This window comes from Perca flavescens, chromosome 4, assembly GCF_004354835.1.
Source record: "Perca flavescens isolate YP-PL-M2 chromosome 4, PFLA_1.0, whole genome shotgun sequence".
NCBI lineage: Eukaryota > Metazoa > Chordata > Actinopteri > Perciformes > Percidae > Perca > Perca flavescens.
The window spans coordinates 732,960-755,406 of NC_041334.1; the positions used below are offsets into that span (position 1 = coordinate 732,960).

General features: G+C 44.0%; 1 protein-coding gene across 2 annotated transcripts in view; it reads right to left on the reverse strand.

The window, feature by feature from the left end:
- Nucleotides 1–22,447, reverse strand: part of grm7 (glutamate metabotropic receptor 7) — a 184,445-nt gene that overhangs the window by 39,839 nt on the left and 122,159 nt on the right. For both annotated transcript variants that reach the window (XM_028575992.1, XM_028575993.1), the window contains exons 5-7: nt 18,759–18,896; nt 15,778–15,978; nt 5,615–5,754 (exon numbers count right to left, since the gene is read on the reverse strand). In XM_028575992.1, the coding sequence (XP_028431793.1) occupies nt 5,615–5,754; nt 15,778–15,978; nt 18,759–18,896 (479 nt within the window). The remainder of the gene's footprint in view (nt 1–5,614; nt 5,755–15,777; nt 15,979–18,758; nt 18,897–22,447) is intronic.

The window sequence follows — 22,447 nt, forward strand, 5'->3', positions numbered from 1 at the left end:
AACAAGTGCGCCTGCTCTTAAAGGGAATGTGAGATGACGCTCTGATTGGTTTATTGCACGTTACGCCCAAACCACACCTAGCTACTTCAGACCAACCCATTTTAGATTTGCGTCGGGCGCAAGAGTCATTTATCCCGCCGGTATCATAGCAACAGCAGCCGAGATCTGCCCACAAAGCTACTTGCGTTTCACGTTTGATACTTGCGTTTCAGATCGTTAAAATAGGGCCCTTAGTGTGTGTGTGATAGTGTGAGAGATTGTGTGTGTGTGTGTGTGTGTGTGTGTGTGTGTGTGTGTGTGTGTGTGTGTGTGTGAAAATAGTCCCGGGAACCTGTATAGTTGTAGTCGTGATAATGTATATGTAATTATGAATCTGAGTGAAATCCAGACTCAGTCACTTATCCCGTGCAGACACGGAGCTAATTTCTAAATCCCATGGAGTCCCTTGCTAATACTGGTTGTGTGTGAATATATGTAATAATATAAAACTGTGAATGAGATCAGACTCTCAGACGGAGGGAAACCTATTTTTCTTTTTGCTCTGTAACCAGGAGCGACAGAAGCTGTCGCCATGGTTTCAGCTTCACTTAAAAAGATGAAAGGTCACTGGAAGAGCAGACGATGAGAAAGACAGAAACTGACAGAAAGGGAGAGAAATCTCATGATCTCATGTTCCAACAAGTCCCAGCCTGTCAGTCTATATCATATGTTTCAAACATAAGGCCTGAGGGCCAAAGCTGGCCCCTCGCAGATTATGATCCGGCCCGCATATCATTTATGTTCACGATCCATTTAGCTTTTTCCAAAGTTTTTGTCACTTTCACTTTTGATGCTTTAGGCACTTTTTTTTAATACATTTTCGTCACTTTTTCAGCCAATTTTGAGGCATTAAAAAAATATATTTTTTGTCGCATTTTTTTTAAATAGTGTTGTTGCTTTTATTTGACATTTTTGTTGCTTTTTTAAATACTTTTTGTGGCTTTATTTGGAGGCTGCACAATAAATCGTTATATCGTCATTTAAATATCAACCGACGCAATAAACACATGGTGAAAGACACTCAGAGATTCATTGTGTTTGTTGAAAGAAAACTGCTCTTTTATATTCAACTCCATGTTCAATTTGTTCAGTAAAAGAAAGTTGGAAATGATTTCCTTTTATTAGTTTTAATATATACTATGTGTTGATGGTTGATGGTTCTGGTGGGTTCTAGAGTGTGAGTGTGTGAGTGTGTGTGTGTGTGTGTGTGTGTGTGTGTGTGTGTGTGTGTGTGTGTGTGTGTCTGTGTGTGGTGTGTCTGCGTGTGCATGTGTGAAAAAAAAGGTCCACTTTTTGAAAATAGAACCCCCCCCTTCCACTAGGCTACGGGCCTGATATGTATCTATATATATATATTTGTATGTATATATATTTACTGTACATACATATGGACGCACGTGTACAAACACACAACCTGAGGCATTTCAAACACACTGGCACTCTTTTCTTTTCCTGTTTTGATTGAGAAAGTGAAGCAGTATATTCAGACATTAATACTTCACATCTCATTTTCTCGCAGAGAAAACACAATATTCCCAAAATTACACAAATTCCAATTTTCTTAAGCTGCATTTGGGGCTCTTTTAGTAATGTTGCTGCAGAAAACAACCTCTTTACTGCATCTTCAGCTTCTGTTTTTCAGACATTAAAAATATCAAACCAATTTTCCAAACGGGGAAACGTCTCCAGTTGAATGGGCCTGACAATTAAAGGTGATTCGGACCCAGCAGCAGCGAGCGGCTCAGAAATGCTGCCTCCGCTCATCTTTCATGTCTGGAAGCTGGAGAGAGATTCTGTCGGGTGCTGAGCCTCATTAGCAGTGATAACATTTAACCTTGATCTCCCTCACAGCCCTTCATATCTCCACATAACGTCTGGCTACACACCACAGATGCATTCTGGGACGGGAGAAAAAAAAAAACTCTCTGGGTTGTTTGCATTTCTTTAAACCAATCAGGGCGGTGCTAAGCTCCAGACACAGTGACGGTTCCTCTGCTAAATAGTCTCAGGAAGGAACTTATTTTGGTGGAACATTTGCACCCCGCAAAAGAAATCTTCATTTAATATTGGATGTGGAGTTAACTGTTGACACAATAAAGAAACATGAGCTATTTAAGTCAATCTCTACAATCATTCCCTGAAAGAACCAAGACATTTTCAGCGTGTAGCTCCTTACTTTGAAGTTTGTTGTTGTTTCCCTAAAGAGAACGGAGTGGGAATGTACTGCTGTAGAGTTAGACTACCCTGTTTGGTCCTGTATCTGGCCCTGTACCTGTCTCTGTATCTGTCCCTGTATCTGTCCCTGTATCTGGTCCTGTATCTGTCCCTGTATCTGGCCCTGTATCTGGCCCTGTATCTGGTCCTGTGTCTGGCCCTGTGTCTGGTCCTGTTTGGTCCTGTATCTGGCCCTGTATCTGGCCCTGTATCTGGTCCTGTATCTGGTCCTGTATCTGGTCCTGTACCTGTCCCTGTATCTGGTGCTGTTTGGTCCTGTACCTGTCCCTGTATCTCTCCCTGTACCTGTCCCTGTATCTCTCCCTGTACCTGTCCGTGTACCTGTCCCTGCATCTGGTCCTGTTTGGTCCTGTATCTGTCCCTGTATCTGTCCCTGTACCTGTCCCTGTATCTGGTCCTGTTTGGTCCTGTATCTGTCACTGTATCTGTCACTGTATCTGTCACTGTATCTGTCACTGTATCTGGCCCTGTATCTGGTCCTGTATCTGGTCCTGTATCTGGTCCTGTATCTGGTCCTGTATCTGTCCCTGTATCTGGTCCTGTATCTGTCCCTGTATCTGGTCCTGTTTGGTCCTGTATCTGTCCCTGTATCTGGCCCTGTATCTGGTCCTGTATCTGTCCCTGTATCTGGTCCTGTATCTGTCCCTGTATCTGTCCCTGTATCTGGTCCTGTACCTGTACCTGTCCCTGTATCTGTCCCTGTATCTGGTCCTGTATCTGTCCCTCTATCTGTCCCTGGTCCTGTATCTGGTCCTGTATCTGGCCCTGTATCTGGCCCTGTATCTGGTCCTGTACCTGTCCCTGTATCTGTCCCTGTATCTGGTCCTGTATCTGTCCCTCTATCTGTCCCTGGTCCTGTATCTGGTCCTGTATCTGGCCATGTATCTGTGCCTGTATCTGGTCCTGCATGGTCCTGTATCTGGTCCTGTATCTGGCCCTGTATCTGGCCCTGTATCTGGCCCTGTACCTGGTCCTGTATCTGGTCCTGTATCTGTCCCTGTACCTGTCCCTGTACCTGTCCCTGTATCTGTTCCGGTGTCTGGTCCTGTGTCTGGTCCTGTGTCTGGTCCTGTGTCTGGCCCTGTGTCTGGTCCTGTATCTGGCCCTGTATCTGGTCCTGTATCTGGCCCTGTATCTGGTCCTGTATCTGGTCCTGTACCTGGCCCTGTATCTGGCCCTGTATCTGGCCCTGTATGTGGTCCTGTTTGGCCTTGTATCTGGCCCTGTATCTGGCCCTGTATCTGGCCATGTTTGGTCCTGTATCTGGTCCTGTATCTTGCCCTGTTTGGTCCTGTATCTGGCCCTGTATCTGGCCCTGTATCTGGTCCTTTATCTGGCCCTGTATCTGGCCCTGTATCTGGCCCTGTTTGGCCCTTTATCTGGCCCTGTATCTGGCCCTGTATCTGGCCCTGTTTGGTCCTGTATCTGGCCTTGTATCTGTGCCTGTATCTGGTCCTGCATGGTCCTGTATCTGGTCCTGTATCTGGCCCTGTATCTGGCCCTGTATCTGGTCCTGTGTCTGGTCCTGTGTCTGGTCCTGTGTCTGGCCCTGTATCTGGTCCTGTATCTGGCCCTGTATCTGGTCCTGTATCTGGCCCTGTATCTGGTCCTGTATCTGGTCCTGTACCTGGCCCTGTATGTGGTCCTGTTTGGTCCTGTATCTGGCCCTGTATCTGGCCCTGTATCTGGCCATGTTTGGTCCTGTATCTGGTCCTGTATCTGGCCCTGTTTGGTCCTGTATCTGGCCCTGTATCTGGCCCTGTTTGGCCCTTTATCTGGCCCTGTATCTGGCCCTGTATCTGGCCCTGTTTGGTCCTGTATCTGGCCCTGTATCTGGCCCTGTATCTGGTCCTTTATCTGGCCCTGTATCTGGCCCTGTTTGGCCCTTTATCTGGCCCTGTATCTGGCCCTGTATCTGGCCCTGTTTGGTCCTGTATCTGGCCCTGTATCTGGTCCTGTATCTGGTCCTGTATCTGGCCCTGTTTGGCCCTGTATCTGGCCCTGTATCTGGCCCTGTATCTGGCCCTGTATCTGGCCCTGTATCTGGTCCTGTATCTGGCCCTGTTTGGTCCTGTATCTGGCCCTGTATCTGGCCCTGTATCTGGTCCTTTATCTGGCCCTGTATCTGGCCCTGTATCTGGCCCTGTTTGGCCCTTTATCTGGCTCTGTATCTGGCCCTGTATCTGGCCCTGTTTGGCCCTTTATCTGGCTCTGTATCTGGCCCTGTATCTGGCCCTGTTTGGTCCTGTATCTGGCCCTGTATCTGGCCCTGTATCTGGTCCTGTATCTGGCCCTGTTTGGCCCTGTATCTGGCCCTGTATCTGGCCCTGTATCTGGCCCTTTATCTGGCCCTGTATCTGGCCCTGTATCTGGCCCTGTATCTGGCCCTGTATCTGGCCCTGTATCTGGTCCTGTATCTGGCCCTGTTTGGTCCTGTATCTGGCCCTGTATCTGGCCCTGTATCTGGTCCTTTATCTGGCCCTGTATCTGGCCCTGTATCTGGCCCTGTTTGGCCCTTTATCTGGCCCTGTATCTGGCCCTGTATCTGGCCCTGTTTGGCCCTTTATCTGGCTCTGTATCTGGCCCTGTATCTGGCCCTGTTTGGGTTAAAGAGGAAATGTCCTAAACATATTCGTAGTAAATCTCTACAATCATTCCCTGAAAGAACTGAGCAGGTCTGACTTGTTGAAACATCCACATCTTCTTCATGACTTCATTTTTTAGTGTTCTGTCAGGATGGGAACTGACTGGACTCAGTGGTTTATTTAGTCTTTTAACTGTGCAGGATTCTGCATACATCCCATAATATGACTGCAGCTTCTTTGCAGTTTGATCTCTGTGTAAACGCTTTCTGGGATCAGACAACCACTCCCGTCCACAGCAGAAACCTGTCAGATCCTCCATTGGGGAAATGTAAATCTCCAGAGAAAACACAGAGACTTAGCCCAAGTTCTCCGAAAAAATCTGTTGCTGAACAATAACTCTGGTTAATAATTCAACATCACTTTGCTTTGGAGCGTAAAGTAGTTTTGGAAACTGGAAAAGGAACACAAGCCTCTGAGTGGAATAGCTGGGAGGATTTCCAACAAATTCTGACTTCACCTTCACTACAGAATTCAAACATTCACTTGTAGGCTTGGGTACCGAAATCTGGGGGGGTAATATTGCACCTGTGCAAATGTGCCCCACCTTTGTGGAAGACTTAGGTGTTTGTATTGGAAAATGTGATGTTTTTAAATAAAAAAAAATAATGCAATTTCTCCATAAATTTTTTTGTCTCTTTGTTGACCACATAGGTATGATAATAAGATGATAAGATTATCCGGTAGAGTGAACTCACATTGAGCTGCAGCGTCTCGGTCCACTGTCCGATGACGCGGTACCCCGGCCCGGAGATGTTGTTCCACTGGTACTGGAACAGATCGTAGCGCCCGGGGGCGTCGCCGTTACGGTTGAACATCACTGAAGTGCCAGCGCTTCCTGCAGAGGACAACCAGCCAATTAGAAAAGGAGACACTCAATCACTAAATCAGTCAACCTGTCAATCAAACACTAAGCAAGAGGAACATCTGTAATACTACAGAACAAATGTTCAGCGTCATCCTTTTTGTTTAACATGAAATCACCATCACCAAACCCACCAGACTCCATGTAAATTATAACTACTTTTAATATTCATAAAACACACTTCATTCAAAGTGGACAGAAACTAAATCAAACTATCAAAAGCCGTCTTGGTTCATCTTTCCACTGTTCCAACAATCACCTCTCTGGTTTGGTTGAAATAAACCCTTAATTCACCCATTTACATGTGGAAATATTCTGGCTCTATACACGCTACAAATCCTGATTATTTACATGGAGTCTGGTGGAAATATGTTGGCTCTATACACGCTAAAAGTCCTGATTATTTACATGGAGTCTGGTGGGTAATCTCAATCAGTCAGACACACACACAAACACGCAACAGTAAATAGATTTTTGGCACGTTCTATGAGTCTCTTTTCTCTCTCTCTCTCTATTATTATTCCTCTGTTCTTTTACTCTGCAAAGCCTCAAACACACTGTTTATTTACTCTGGCTGCTTCACTTCTCTTTCAAGTCTGTATTTAATTAATGTGGTGAATAGAGAGAGAGAGAGAGAGAGAGAGAGAGAGATGGAGAAGGAGGGAGAGAGAGAGACAGAAAGAGACAGATTTTGATAGAAACTTTATTCTATCAATGTTCCATCTCGATATTTACAAAATAATCTCTTTTCAACAGGCCAATAAATACGTACATACATATACACTTAAATACATGACATCACCTCCTGAGAAAAGATAAGTGCTCACATAGACAGCCATCTTTGATTGGCCCAAGATGAAGTTTAACTCCTGACTGTACCTGAACCCAAGGATGAACATTTGTTTGGAGAAAACCTCCCCTACCTTACTAAAATGTTTCTCCAGCAACGAGAACAACGGCGGCAGACACACACACTCACAATAACAATGAAACATGGTTTCTTTTTCATCACAATAAGGTGATGCGAGCGGTTAGGAGCAACTAAAACAGCAATCAGTTAGGAGCAAACTGAAGCAGCTTTAAGTAAGGCGCCCTGTTTGAGCATAGCCTATTAGCAGTGAGGGGAGTTGACCAGCTGATGCGCTGATGCAGATCAGCTGTTGCAGACCAGCTGATGAGACCGTATTGTTGGCCAATAGTGTTTAGCGGCGTTTTGACGCCTTGGCCTGCCAGAACTGACGCTGATGCTCAATTTCTTTAAATCCTGCAGATCTCCTTTCTTTGGTAGCAGGGTAATGACTGCCCTTCTGCAGCTCAGCGACAGATGTCCTCTGCTCAAGCTGTCCTGAAACACCTCCAGCAGATCTTCACCAATCACGGGCCAGAAGGTCTTGTAAAAATCTACAGGCAGCCCGTCAATGCCTGGTGCATTACCATTCCCAAGGCTCATCAGAGCAACATACAGTTCATTTAGGGACAGTAGATCTTCCAGCATGGTGTTGTCAGCACCCACCTGAGGAAGCCCAGCATAGAAGGACGCAGCTGATTCAGCATATTCTACAGACTCTTCTCTGAACAGGTCTTTGTAGAACGAGGTGGCATATCTCCTGATCTCAGGGGTTCCCGTGATTGTAGCTCCATCTTCAGAGCGTAGCGAATGGATGTTCTTTCTTTGACCATTCTTCCAGACCAAAGAAAAACTGTGAGGGGGCATCCATCTGGGAAGCGTTCATGAAGCGGGAGTGGACCAGAGCCCCCTGTGCTGTGATGCCCAACAGGTTGGCTAAAGCAGCCTTTTTAACTTTAAGAGCTTCAACATGCCCCTGATAATCTACCAAACTCTGTAATTCCACTACGTCAATCTCTAGGTCTTGAAGAGACCTGGTAATGTGCTTGGTGACATTGCGAGTATATTGCTGACAAAAAAGTTTCACCTGAACCTTTCCAATATCCCACCACTGCTGCAACGATGGGAAACTGGACGTTTGACTCCGGTGTATACACCACACACACTCAAACGCCTCTTTAAAAGAGTTATCATTTAAAAGTCCAGTATTAAAGTGCAAATATGCGCTGTGCAATTTTACATTTTGAATATAAACGGAGCACTGGACAAGACAATGGTCAGTAAAACCAATAAGGATTAATTACAACATTTTTTAAAAACACCAAAATGTTGCTTAAAACAATAAAAGCGATCCAGCCTGGCCAAAGACAACATATTGTCTCTGGAATGACTCCAGGTATACTGCCTGGCGTTCCTGTTAAAACCTCTCCACACATCCTTCAGCTCACAGCTCTCCATCAGACGCCTGAGTCGGGCTGAGGAGGCAGGGTGAGGCTCCAGGTGATTATGGTCTACACTGATATTCTCTGTGTAGTTAAAGTCACCTCCCAAAAACCAAAAAATCATCAGTACAATCCTGAATGACATCACACAAAAGGTTTAAAAATGTCATTTGTTCAATGGCCGAAACTGGAGCATACACATTTACAAAAATAAGTTTAACATTTTTATACTGAACCTTAATTTTTATAATGTGCCCACACATGATCTCCTCCACAATAAAGGAGCAGGGCCGAAAGAGAAGAGCACCCCGACCCCCCCACTATTAGAGGCTTTATGGCTGAGAATAACCTCCCCAGGCCATTGCTTCTTCCACTCACTCTCATTCTCCACATCACTGTGAGTTTCCTGCACTAAAGTCACATCAAGATTCTTTAACTCCATCAGTTTAAACAGAGAAGCTCTTTTTACATAATTTCTTGCTCCGTTAATATTTAAGGATCCAATTTTTTTTAAATCCGCCATTAAAAAGGAAAGAGCAAAAACACACACAACAAGTTTGTGGAGCAACATATTATACTTAGTCATCATCCTCAATGAGTTGCGCTCTGACTTTAGTTACAAGTTTCTTGAGGCGGAAAACCTCTTGGTCAGTGAACCCTTCATTATCTTTCCTGAGCAAGGCCACAGACCTGATGAACCCTCTCAGATCAGGGAAAAACTGCTCCGTCTTAAACGCCCTGAGCCCTTTAGAGTCCTGCAGGAACTTCTTCATCTTTTCCAGAGGATAAAGAGTTAACTCCTCTACTTGGGATGATGTTCACTCACATTCCTCCTCCTCATCATCATCATCATCATCATCACCATCATCATCATCATCACACAGATCCTCCAGCAGTTTTTTAGCTTTTGCTTCACTCTGCTCTTTGTTAGAACTGTTTTGTCTTTTGCTGGATCTTTTAGTTGTATCCACATTTGTAACATTCTGACTGCAGCTAGTTTTATTTGAGAAAATAGTGTGAGCGCTGTAGAAGCAGCGAGATATGTGAGTGCATGTCACAGCCTGAGAGACAACCAGCACAACCACACCTAATATCTGGAGTTCATCTCCCCACAGGTTACTCTGCCTTCTCATTTACTCCTCTACTTCGTTTTTTCGTGTTTTTTATTTATTTTTTATTTGCTTTTGTCTTTGTTTCTTTCTAACATTTGACGCTAGCGATTTTACTGTAATTTGATATACTGTTGTTACTTTCCTATTTTTATTTTTAAATGTATATATTTTAGTTTACTCAATAAATTGTATGTATGTATTTCTTCTTACATTATTATCCTTGATGCTTTGGCAATATTGTTATTTCTGACATTCATGCCAATAAAGCAATTTGAATTGAATTGAGAGAGAGAGAGTTGAGTTTCCTCTCTTTAGAATGAAATACAAAGAAATTTCCTCAGGTTAAAAATAACAGTTTTGGCAGAAACACTCTGCAGCTTCTTCAATAAAATGTTTGAACTGTCCTCTTTGCTACACACTCACACTGTTTTTTATTTTCCTCTTGAATATTTGGCATTTCAACTTCACAGTATTAACATTTTGCCAACATGATCCAATACTTTCTGGTTCCCCATAGCCACACTTCTCATGGGCGTTGAATCCGATCCTTGAGCCACACATGGATGGAGCAGGGGAAACCAGATACCAGGGGGGTACCAGCCACCCGCTGGTGTCTCTTGATACGCCTCTCAGATCGTTGGTCTTGGTTGGTTTGGTGTATCTGAGAGACTGCAGTGGCATAGGTGAGCTGCCAGGCTGATCTGTCGAGTGCCAGAGATTCAAGCTGCGTGAGGGGGATGTTGGCTCGCTTCAGGAAGTCCCTGGTGTAGTCCTTAAAGCGCAGCTTTACAGCACGGTGGAAGAGGCAGGTGATGGCAGAGAGGAGGATGTTAAAGAGCACCGGAGCCAAGACACAGCCTTGCTTCACCCCAATGTTTACGAAAACCTCTGACTGGAGTTCTCCCGTGAGCACTCTGGCTTGCATCCCGTCATGCAGCTGCTGTAGGATGCGGAGAAACTTGGGTGGTACCCCAAGTTTGGAGAGGTGTTTCCAGAGCAGCTCATGGTTGATGGTGTCAAAAGCTTTGCTGAGGTCGATGAAGGCTACGTAAAGGTCTTTGTGATATTCTCGGCTCTTCTCCAGCAGCTGCCTCAAGACAAAAACCATGTCTGTCGTGGATCTGGCTTTCCGGATGCCACACTGCGTTTCCAGAAGCACAGCTTCCGGGATGTGCTCAACCAATCTGCTGAGCATGATCTTAGCCAGGACTTTCCCTGCGACGGAGAGGAGAGATATCTCGCAGCTGTTGCCGCAGACTGCTCTGTCTCCTTTCTGTTTGTAAATGACCACGATGTTAGCATCCCTCGAGTCCTGTGGGAGGGTCCCATGTTCCCAGATGTTTTGGATCAGGAGGTGCAGGCGGCGCGTAATGATGTATCCTCCGTATTTGAAAACCTCTGCAGGGATTCCATCGGGTCCAGCACTTTTGTTGTTCTTCAGCCCAGCAATGGCTTGCCGTAGTTCTGAGTAAAGTGGTGGGGTGTCCAGGTGCATGGTTGGTTGCAGGTCTGGGAGATTATCCAGAATATGTGGGTCAACAGGGTGGATGTGGTTGAAAAGACTCTCAAAATGATTTTCCCCCAAGGATCTCGAGGCGGTCCTTGAAGAGCATGGACCCGTCAGCTGATCGGACTGGGGCAATGGCCCGCTTCCTGGCGCCGTACAATGCTTTTATGGCATCGTAAAAGCCTTGAGTGTTATCGCAGTCTGCCAGGTTCTGGATTTCTTGCGCCTTTTGCACCCACCAGGTGTCCTACGTAGTCCGGAGGGCTAGCTGGGTTTCTGTTATTGCAGCAGTAAAGGTGGTTTTAAGGGTGGGAGATCCAGGGCAGGACAGGAGAGCTTTGTGGGCCTCATGCTTGGATTTTGGGATTGACTGTATCTCCGCTGAGTTACAGTCAAACCAGTCCTGGTGATGTTTCCTTGATTGGCCGAGCACCTCTTAGGCTGCGCTTTGAATAGCATGGCACAGAGCTGGCCAGTCGGTTGTTTTCTCCGGGAGCTTGTTGAGGTTTTCAGCAAGGAGCCGTCAGAGGTTGTCTTTGGTGGTGGGTCTATTCAGCGCTATACAGTTGGGTTTCTTGTTTGGAGCTGTCCTCGGCCATGGGGTTGAATGCTCATGAGTAGTTTGGATCTGACCATGAGGTGGTCAGTCCAGCGCTCAGCTCCGTGCATAACACAGGTGGTGAGGACAATCACGTAGTCAAGGAGGTGCCAGTGTTTAGAGTGGGGGTGCTGCCAGGTGGTCTTAAACCCGTTCTTTATCTGGAAGATGGTGTTAGTGATGACCAGCCAGTGCTCTGCACAGAGGGAGAGGAGTCTGAGCCTGTTGTGCTTCATTTTCCCCACACCATGCCAATGACTTTACTCCATACCAAGTGCTCCGTGCCCACTCTAGCATTGAAATCTCCCATGAGTATGACCCTGTCCATAACCGGGGTTTTCTGTAGGATGGCATCAAGAGCTCTGTAGAAATCCTCTTTGATGTTGTGCTCGGCATCAAGAGTTGGGGCATATGCACTGATGAGAGTGGCGAAGCGTTCCTTTGCCAGGGGAATGTGCCATGTCATCAGTCTTTCATTGATGCCGATGGGGTGTTCCGGAATGCGCTGCAGCAGTTTAGACTTCACAGCAAAGCCAACTCAATGGTTATGGCGAGTGCCTTCGGGGACCACCTTCCAGAAGAAGGTGTACCCAGCACCAACCTCTGTCAGAGAGTCCTCCCCATGTAGTCTGGTCTCGCTGAGAGCTGCTATGTCAATGTTATATCTTTCGAGCTCCAGGGCCACCAGTGCTGTCCTGCGGTGGGGCCTGTCAGGAGTTTCGGCCAAGTCCAGCAGTGTGCAAACATTCCACGAATCAATGCTTAGCTTATTTTTCACTTTGATTTTTTGACCGCAAGGGGGGACGCTGCGACGGTTGCGGCTTGCCGTTCGGCGTGTGGGGAGCAGGCAATTTTTGGACCACCTTTTCCAGGTACTTCCCCATCACAGGGGTGAGCAGGGTGGGGCTGCTCTGTTGCAATGGAAGCTGCCAAAAAGACGCACTGCTCCAACCCGCAGTCCTAGCGACCATCACTCCATTGACGCCTGTGTTCATGGTTTGGTTAGACACTCCCAGCCTCATCCTTGGCCTGTGCCCACCACCATTCCACATTGACTTGGGGAGCTTGCGCAGATTAAGGAGGATTAAGGTGAGGGTGTGAGTGCACAGACCTCACTCCCACCATCTTCACTCCTACCAGATGACCTCCAGTGGCATGAGGGAACCTATGACGACCTCGGTCTGGCAGGAGTTGCAGGGGGCTGCTGGTGGTCTGGTCAGTTGGACTCCGCCTGTGCCTGTCCCGAAGTGCAGGTTTGTCTTCGGGGTTTGCTCCCTTAGCCACTGTACCCTCCCGAGTTAACCCATGTGGCTGTGAGGTTGCCTTCTTCCGCCTTCTCAGCCATTGTGGTGGTTCTCACACCACCATCTTCCACCTGCGTTGGGGTCTTCACTATTTACCCTTAGCTGGGGCTATTTACCCATAACTGGGACAGTGGTTGACGGGCTCCAGGGCGTTTCCACTCACCGATGGGCCTGCATGCCGCGTCTCTTGGGGTCAACTGCTGGGACCAGTTACCACGAGGGACCAGTTACCATGTGTGCCACGGGGAAGCGTGTACAAAATTTTGGCAGTGGAGAGGCTATGTACCAGCTGAGGAGGCTTACACACTCGGCTCCTCTTTTTGCCCCTGCGAACAGAGGGCTATCCGGTGGCAGTAGCTGAAAGCTGGCAAGTGGCAAGCAGACGCAGCATGCAATATGCACTAACTATAAGCACTACTACTCCAACACTGCTGCACTGATGCATCACACGCCCTGTGTACACACACAGACACACATACACACACACACACACACACACACACACACACACACACACACACACCTTCAGCTTGAGGCAGCCAGAGTAAAGACAATAATATCCCGCTGCAGAATACTAAAATAATAACGGCTTTTCATTTGCATCCTGGCTGCAGAATGAAATGTCTCATAAAGGAGCTCTGTGCTGCGTTATTGGACATCTGAAAGAGTTCCTCCAGTGTTTTATGTTCCCTAAACAGAGTACCGAATGGAGAGTAAGGTTTGAGAGAGAAATCTCAGCGCCTGCCTGGCACAGCCGACGATTTAATGAGCGCCTTCAACCAAAGCATCCATTGTGTGCTGCGGGGCGATAAAAGTCTTAATGATGTCTCCGTTAAGACCCAGGCCGAACATCATCTCGCTCTACAACACCTGCTCACAAACATACCTTCTGCCTCACAAGTTCCCTCACTGCTCACAAGATTCAGTCAAAACATCGTCTTAATGGTGAATGATATTATGCCACTAATACACTACTATCTTAAAGGGGAACTTCTGTATTTGTCAACCTGGACCCTATGTTACCATGTTTTTGTGTCCAATGCTGGCGAAATTTGTTCTAATGAGGCCCTAAGGCCTGTCAAATCTGACTCCAATTTATTAATTCCCGCTCCTTCTTTCATCGGACTTAAGTTTACCAGAACACAAGGATCAATCTGAGATGAAGAGTTCAGTGAAGCAAATTTAATGAGTCCAGCATAAGAGGTTACAACACAATTGTGGATTCACAAACAGCATCTAAGTTTCCCTGGCAACAGACATTAAGTCAGAGCTGGTTCACCAAGATCTTGTCTGAATTATGAGCCCTGATCTGTTCTCTCCCTCAAGCTTTTATCCTATCCTCACAAGGGGGTGTCTTCTTGTTTTTTAAGCAGAAACTGTTATCTTACACACACACACACACACACACACACACACACACGCCATGGTCGGGGCCTTCGTGTGGTGCAACTTCCTCTTACTTCAAACAATGCACCTCTATGCCATAAAAGCCTAAACTATTTTTATGACTTAAGCTTAACTTTCTGTGCATCAGAGGTCATCAGTACTTTAAGCACTTCCTCAATGACTAACACAGCTCTTTTGCAACGAGCACATACACACATTTTGTTAAAATATTTCTACTCTAAGTGTCTGATGGGAACAAAAGTCTCTGTAACTGGTCCAGCAAGAAACAAGCAGTAATGTAACCCTACAGGACAACTGTTCAGCGTCACTTTTGGCACAAACAAATTGAAATCAAACTACATAAAGCTGTCTTGGTGTGTGTGTGTGTGTGTGTGTGTGTGTGTGTGTGTGTGTTGTGTGTGTGTGTGTCACCAGCGGAGACTTGGATATTTGACTGAGCATCTGAATGAATTCCCCCTCTGGGGGGTCAATAAAGATCTTATCTTATCTGAGAGACTTTTTAGTTTATTCAGCATCTGCAGGTTCAGAAGTGTGCAGCTGGTTATTGTTTTCTCAGAATTTGGGTCACAACTGTGCTTGGAGCAACAGGCCTGAATGGGAGTGAACCACTTTAAATCCTGTAAGATGCAGTTGATTGAACATTTTCTTTGAAACTATGTGGTATTTTTTTTATTAACCTTTATTTTACCAGGAAATAATCCCATTGTGATTCAGAGTCTCTTGGCCAAGTCTACCTGGCCAAGACATATATAAGTATAATATACAGTAAAAAAACAGACAAAATAAAACACAAAAGACAGTTGGCAATTTAACATTATCTCAACATAATCCCCAGCAGTGCTCAGTAACAACACGTGCATTTAGTACTCCAATAGTCCTTTATCCTAATTTTAAACGGTGTCATTGTTGGTAGGTAGTCTAATTTAAGATGATTCTGCAATTTATACCAGGATGAGGGTGCAAAAACTTTAAAGGCACTTTCATTGAAGACAGTTGGCGTTCAGGGAATGTCATAAGTGATTGGCCCAAATTATCGAAGATTACATTTCCTGGTTGTGACTTTAGGAGTCAGGAGAGAACATAAGTAAGGAGGCAGTTTACACAGTATGGCCTTAAAAAGAAAAATGTACCAATGCTCCAACCTGCGATTGTGCAAAGAAGGCCAACCAACGCTCTCATACAAGCTACAGTGATGAGTACGAAAAGTAGAATTAGTTAGAAATCTTAGTGCTGCATGGTATACTGAGTCCAGCATTTTCAGAGAAGATTGATTTGCATGCATATATAAAATATCACCATAATCCAGCATTGACAGAAATGTTGCTTGTATAAGTGTTTTCCTCGCACTAAAAGAGAAACAGCCTTTGTTTCTACAATAGAAACCCAACTTTACTCTAAGTTTTTTTGTTAGACACTCTATATGCTGCTTCAAGGACAAACTTTCTTCTAAGAAGAAACCAAGATATAGCCTGATACGTGTTCAATTACTTTCTCATCTAGTGTAACAATCTGACAAGCATCATCTGTGTTCCTTGATTTAGAGAAGCACATCATTTTACTTTTGTCAGAGTTTAGTACAAGTCTCAATTAATGGAGATTCTTCTGGATAATGTTAAAAGCAGATTGCAGGTCTTCTGAGGCCCTTGTTAAGGATGAGGCAGAACAGTATTGTCATCTGCATAAAAGATCGGTGCATAAACTCCAGTACTCACCGATACTGATACCAACATTTTAGGCTGTATCGGAGGATGTGACTGCTGGAAGCGTCTGCCCACTCACCATTGAAGCTGACGCTGCGGATGTACTTGAGTAGTTTCTTCCCCCCGGCCAGGTCCATGTCGGGGCAGATGCCCGAGTTTTCGGGACACAGGTCTCGCTGCATGTTGTGTAGAGCGTGCGCCATGGCATACACCGCGTCGATCACAAATTGCACCTTTCCCTCCTGCTCGTACTTTGAATCAATGCTGATCCGCTCCTGACCTGAGAGACACACACAGAGACACAACACACACTCAATACTGACAGATGATATCCACACTGGAACAGATTGTAAACAACAGTCTATGGATGGCAGTAGGGCTGCACAATTAATTGCAATTTTATCAAAATTCCAGTATAGATAGTGCAGGGGTTTAGCAACCTTAGGCACGTGCAGGGCTGTAGTACTGGAGTCCGGACTCATGGCGTTTTTCTATTGTCTCAGACTCATTGGTATTTGGACTTGGACTTGTCTCGGACTCGGCTGTTGACTCGCCAAATATTCTAGTTGGTTTAGACCGAGTCTAGAACTACTATAAACCAGTGTTTTCCCTGGCTTTGTGGAAGACTAAGGCCTCCTGCACACTGCCTGGGTGGCGTGAGCACATCAGCTGCGGGGCGTGTCCATTTTTATTTCGGCTCCCATGTTAACAGGTTAGAGCTTACACACGCGACACGCAAGCGTGTTGGAAGCGTTTCCAGGCAAAATAAAATAGGAAAAGATGTTTATATGTAATTTTGACACAAATACATTTAATAAATGTCATGTTGATGTTTGAAAGTCTCTAGGTTTTAACATAAATGCAGATATATAAATGTAATTTAAAATGTTAAATTTAAGCCATTAATGTCTAAACCGCTGGCAACTAAAGTCAGTCCACCCCTATGTTAAATTCCCATAGAGGCAGGCAGATGTTTATTTTTAAAGGCCAGTTATTTCATGGATCCAGGATACTATGCATCCTTGTTCCCTTGGCCTTTGGAATTAAAATAGCCCCCCCCACATCATCACATACCCTTCACCATACCTAGAGATTGGCATCGGGTACTTTCCATAAAATCATGTCTCAATGCAAATCAAACTAGCTATTAGGCTAACTGACATAAAACCATACCAATCTCTAGGTATGGTGAAGGGTATGTGATGATTTGTGTGTGTGTGGGGGGGGGGGGGGGGGGGGGTTATTTTAATTCCAAAGGCAAAGGGAACTTTATCAGGATGCATAGTATCCTGGATCCATGAAATAACTGGCCTTTAAAAATAAACATCTGCTTGCCTCTATGGGAATTTAACATAGGGGTGTAGTGACTTTAGTTGCCAGTGGTTTAGACATTAATGGCTGTATGTTGAGTTATTTTGAGGGGACAGCACATTTACACTGTTATACAAGCTGGACACTTAATACTTTACATTGTAGTAAAGTGTCATTTTTTTCAGTGTTGTCCCATTAAAAGATATAATGAAATATTTACTAAAATGTGAGGGGTGTACTCACTTTTGTGAGATACTGTATATGTGTATATATATATATATATATATGTTTTTTTTTTTTTTTCTCAATATTCAAGAACTCGTGCTTCCTGACATATAAACGTGTTAAACACTGATTTTACCAACACTCAAGACCCTATTTTAACCATCTAAGTGCACGGCGTGAAGCGCCTGGAGCAGGTGTGTTTAGGGCGTGTCTCTCGTACTTTTGCTAGTTTGACGGCGGAAAAAAGGCTCCGTGCGCTGGGCGCCTGGTTCTAAAGGGTTGTTCTTAGTGTCTTCATTAATCAGAGGTGTGTTTTGGGCGTAACATGCAATCAACCAATCAGAGATCATCTCCCATTCCCTTTAAAAGCCAGGCGTGTTTGGACCTTGGAGCATTGCTGTTATGATGGAGGATTTACTTTATTTGTAATCTTCTGCATGTGTGTGTGCTGCTGTGCGTCCCTGTGCACGAGCCTAGGAGTATTTTACTAATTTGCTGTTAAACTAACAATGAAATGCTGCGTTATTATTTTCCCACTGCCTCAAGATAGCAATACGCCCAGAATGCACCTGAACACACCTTCCTGTAAGACCAGCACGCACATGGGCCACAGATGGGTGCAGGTGCATTTGCTATTTAAACGACGTGGGCGCTGGATGGTAAACTGACAACTGCGTCGGTCTTAAACTAGCAAAGATACTGGTGTCGGGCTTTGTGCTGTGCCGGATGCGAGATAGTGCCCCAGTTCTCCTAAAACACACTCAAACTCAAGGCCCGCAGGCCAAATCCAGCCCCTCACAGATTTCGATCCAGCCCACGTATAAAGTAAGGTTAAGAACCCATTTTGGCCCACCTAGTTTTTGTGTCTTTTTCCGACATTGTTGTGACATTTTCCAAAGTTGTTGTCACTTTTTCTGATATGGGAACCACTGCTTTACAACACCAAAGTCACACACTAACACTAACCGTGGGTTAACTCTGGGTTTTAAAGACACAATAACTCAGATGTATGTAGAATAAATATGCGGCTGTGTGGAAGAGCAGAAGCCAGATGTTGTGAACATCTGTCTGCGTTTGCTCTGAGCACTAAGTGTTCTCCTTAATAACAGCATCAACATCTGTTTAAAGAAAAGAAAGACTCCCTCTGACCTATGAGCGCTGTGAGCCGGGACCTTGTTGGTAACTGAGACGGTGCTCTTTAGTTGGGACATCAATACGAAAAAACAGGGAGTAAATAAGCAATAAAACCGTTGGAACAAGAGACAAAAAATCTGCCCAGTTGTTATTACTGTGCAAACGGTACGGCTATAGTCCATTTTTTCGCCTCTCTCTCTCTCTCCCTCTGTCACACACACACACACACACACACACACACACACACACAGACACACAGACACACACACACACACACACACAGTCTCTCTCACACACACACACACACACACACTCTCACTCACACACTTCCGACATTTGTGTTGCTTTTTGGGAATTTTTGTCCTTTTCCGACACACACACAGCTGTTACCTGTACACTTCCTGCTGCTCTCGTCTTTCTTGGAGGAGCTCATCAGTTTGCAGTTGAAGTTCTCCTCCCAGTACTCAGCGAACCAAACGTTCCTCCGGTTGTTTTCCAGCGTCCGCGACGTGAAGTACGCGTCGAACCCTGAAGACAAACAAACAAACAGCTCAACCAATCAACAAGCTTCCAGTCTTTCCCACTAATTAACTAGTTCATTGCACCCCAACGTAGTCTTATTTGTTCCGCCACAGTTCCATAACAAACCAATTATTTTTTATTTCAAATTACATAAAACATCTCTCATTTAATGCCATTGCTTCAGCAAAGATATCTCTCACTTTAGTCAGAAATGTACCCTGAACAAACAGTGAAGAAGAAGCCCCCACGCTGTATGACAGACAGACAGACAGACAGCGAGAAAGACAGACATACGGACAGACCGAGAAACACACACACACACACATTCACACAAATGCACACACACACACACACACACACACACACACACACACACACACACACACACACACACACACACACACACACACACACACACACACACACACACACAGTTTGTTAGGATTCACCACTCACAATTAACTCAGCGCTCAGTGTGAACAGCAACAATAAAACGGGTTTCTTCATATTTGTCTGCTCATCTGTTCTGCACTCAAAGGGTAACGTGGTTTTTTCAACCTGGGTGTCAATCCTATTTGGTATCTAAGTGATGGAAACAACAGTCTTTTGAAATTGGTCCAGAGTTACAGTTTTTTACAATCACTTTGCTACTAATTTCAGAACCTTGATGTCATTTTTCAAAACTCTAGACACAAACTCAAAACTCATTCATATCTTTAAAGAAATCTTGCACTTTCACAATCACTGGTTCAAAACACTAATAGATTGGGAAATACCATTGAAAAGTTACTTTAGATCAGCCACACACAAGCTACCCATAGTTTCACTGGGTCATCGTTCTTACAATCATTAAATATTGTAGTACAAAATAGGTGATACATGTTTCATTATGGTACTACATACAAATATATCCCTGTAAAAGTACTGCAGTAGTAAAGAGAATACTACAGACCAATGTGGTACAAGTATATATCATCATCATATTCTTTATTCAGGACATACAAAAAAACGGTGCATAGCACAATACAAAACATAGCAAAAGGCAGACAAGTATATATATATATATATATATATATATATATATATATATATATATATATATATATATATATATACAGTACAGGCCAAAAGTTTGGACACACCTTCTCATTCAATGCGTTTCCTTTTTATTTTCATGACTATTTACATTGTAGATTCTCACTGAAGGCATCAAAACTATGAATGAACACATATATGGAATTATGTACTTAACAAAAAAGTGTGAAATAACTGAAAACATGTCTTATATTTTAGATTCTTCAAAGTAACCACCCTTTGCTTTTTTATTAATAAGGGAAAAATTCCACTAATTAACCCTGACAAAGCACACCTGTGAAGGTAAAACCATTTCAGGTGACTACCTCATGAAGCTCATTGAGAGAACACCAAGGGTTTGCAGAGTTATCAAAAAAAGCAAAGTGTGGCTACTTTGAAGAATCTAAAATATAAGACATGTTTTCACTTATTTCACACTTTTTTGTTAAGGACATAAATCCATATGTGTTCATTCATAGTTGTGATGCCTTCAGTGAGAATCTACAATGTAAATAGTCATGAAAATAAAGAAAACGCATTGAATGAGAAGGTGTGTCCAAACTTTTGGCCTGTACTGTATATATATATATATATATATATATATATATATATATATATACACAGTACTTTATATATAAAGTATATATCTCAATCATCAGTAACAAGTTGGCAGAATTGGACCAGCAATTCCAAGGGCCTGCATGCATACAGTGCAGTACTGTCAATACAGTAAATAGTCTCAAAGGTGGTACATGGAAAATAGTAACAGTGTCTAATGTGCATTTTGATCATTGGTTGTGAGTTTTGTGTCTAGAGTTTTGAAAAATTACGTCAAGGTTCTGAAATTAGTGCCAAAGTGATTGTAAAAAAACTGTAAACTGTAATGTAACCCTACAGGACAAATGTTCAGCATCAGTCAGCGTCCACTAAAAGTTCTGTGAAAGTGTGTGACAACATTATGGAAAGGATCCCTACAGAGATAGACCTTTTAGTTAAAGAGTAAGATCCTTCTTTTGACTTTCACCCAGGAAAACAGGAGTTCATGTCCTTAAGACGGTAAGGAGAAAACACAAAACTGTAAATTCCCTCCGTTAGTGGAGCTTTGATACAGGAGAGCGTCAGCATGGAGCAGAAAGTAGGGCAGCCATGATGTCTCTCTCTCCAGATACTTTGACTGACATGGTTTTCAGTCTCTGTGGGCTGGATGAGGACAGCTGTTCCACTAACATCTATTTAAAGATCTTTATTTTAGACACGATGAATAATAAATGAGATCAGAACAACTCGACTGTTATATATATATATATATAGATATATTCTAAAACACGCCATGAAGGCTTATGCTTCGAATAACAAGACTCTCTAAATGATGTCACTTTAACAACTGGTAACCCTCCTGTCGTCCTCGGGTCATATTTGACCCCTTTTCAAAAAGTTTCCATATTAGAAATTTGGATTTCATTCAACAAAATTGTCAACAAAAAAAATGTATTTGGGTGTTTTATTCAATTTTATAGCATTTGGAAAAAGAATTTATAAAAGAACTTTGAAAAAAGTGACAAAAATGTAGGAAAAAGCATCACAAACGTGGAAAAAGCCAAACACACACACACACACACACACACACACACACACACACACACACACACACACACACACACACACACACACACACACACACACACGATGTAACTTTAGTACTTTAAATGAATTTACTCTCCATGAGTTCTTCAGCCGGCTTATTCTCTCCTCTCAGCTCCACAGAACAAATGAATAGACGTTAAACTGTCCGACTGAAGGGCAGATTATTCCCGCAGCCGCTCCTCGCAGCTTGAAAAGAAAACTAAATTGGAAATGTCCTTGTAATTACTCGTTGGGAAGGAGCATTAGTGGAAACCGTACGCGCGGCATACATTCGAAAAAACAGTGGAGATTCAACAATAATTGCATCTGGATGTAACCTCAAGGGCTAACACGGTGTTTGATCTTAATTTATATGAATCCCTGATGGGACTCAGCCTACTTTATGGAGCATATAATGCTAGATCTGAGAACAGAATAGAATAACAACCACCTGACTATAGTCTGATAAACACTCCCAGCTATTTTATTAAACATGCTGCTCAGTGTTCAGGTTCAGGTTCTTAGGCGGTATCAGAAAGGCTTCATATCTGCAGCAAAGTGACTCACACTTGTGTGTTTGCATGGTGTAAGCGAGTGCTATGCTTCTCTTCATAGTCGTCCGATTCATCCACCAACCCTTACAGAGCTGGCTCAGGTCTGCCTTGGACCAGCTCTTAATTATGCTGTTATAGTTTTAGACTGCCGGGGGACTTCCTTTGACACACTGAGCTCCTCTCTCTTTCCATCTGTGTGCATCCATGTCCCTGTAATGCTTGTTACTAACTTATCTCCGGAGAGCTTATTCCCCGGAGTTTTCTCGCCTCACACTTTTCCTTGGATTGGGGTGGCACCTAAATCAT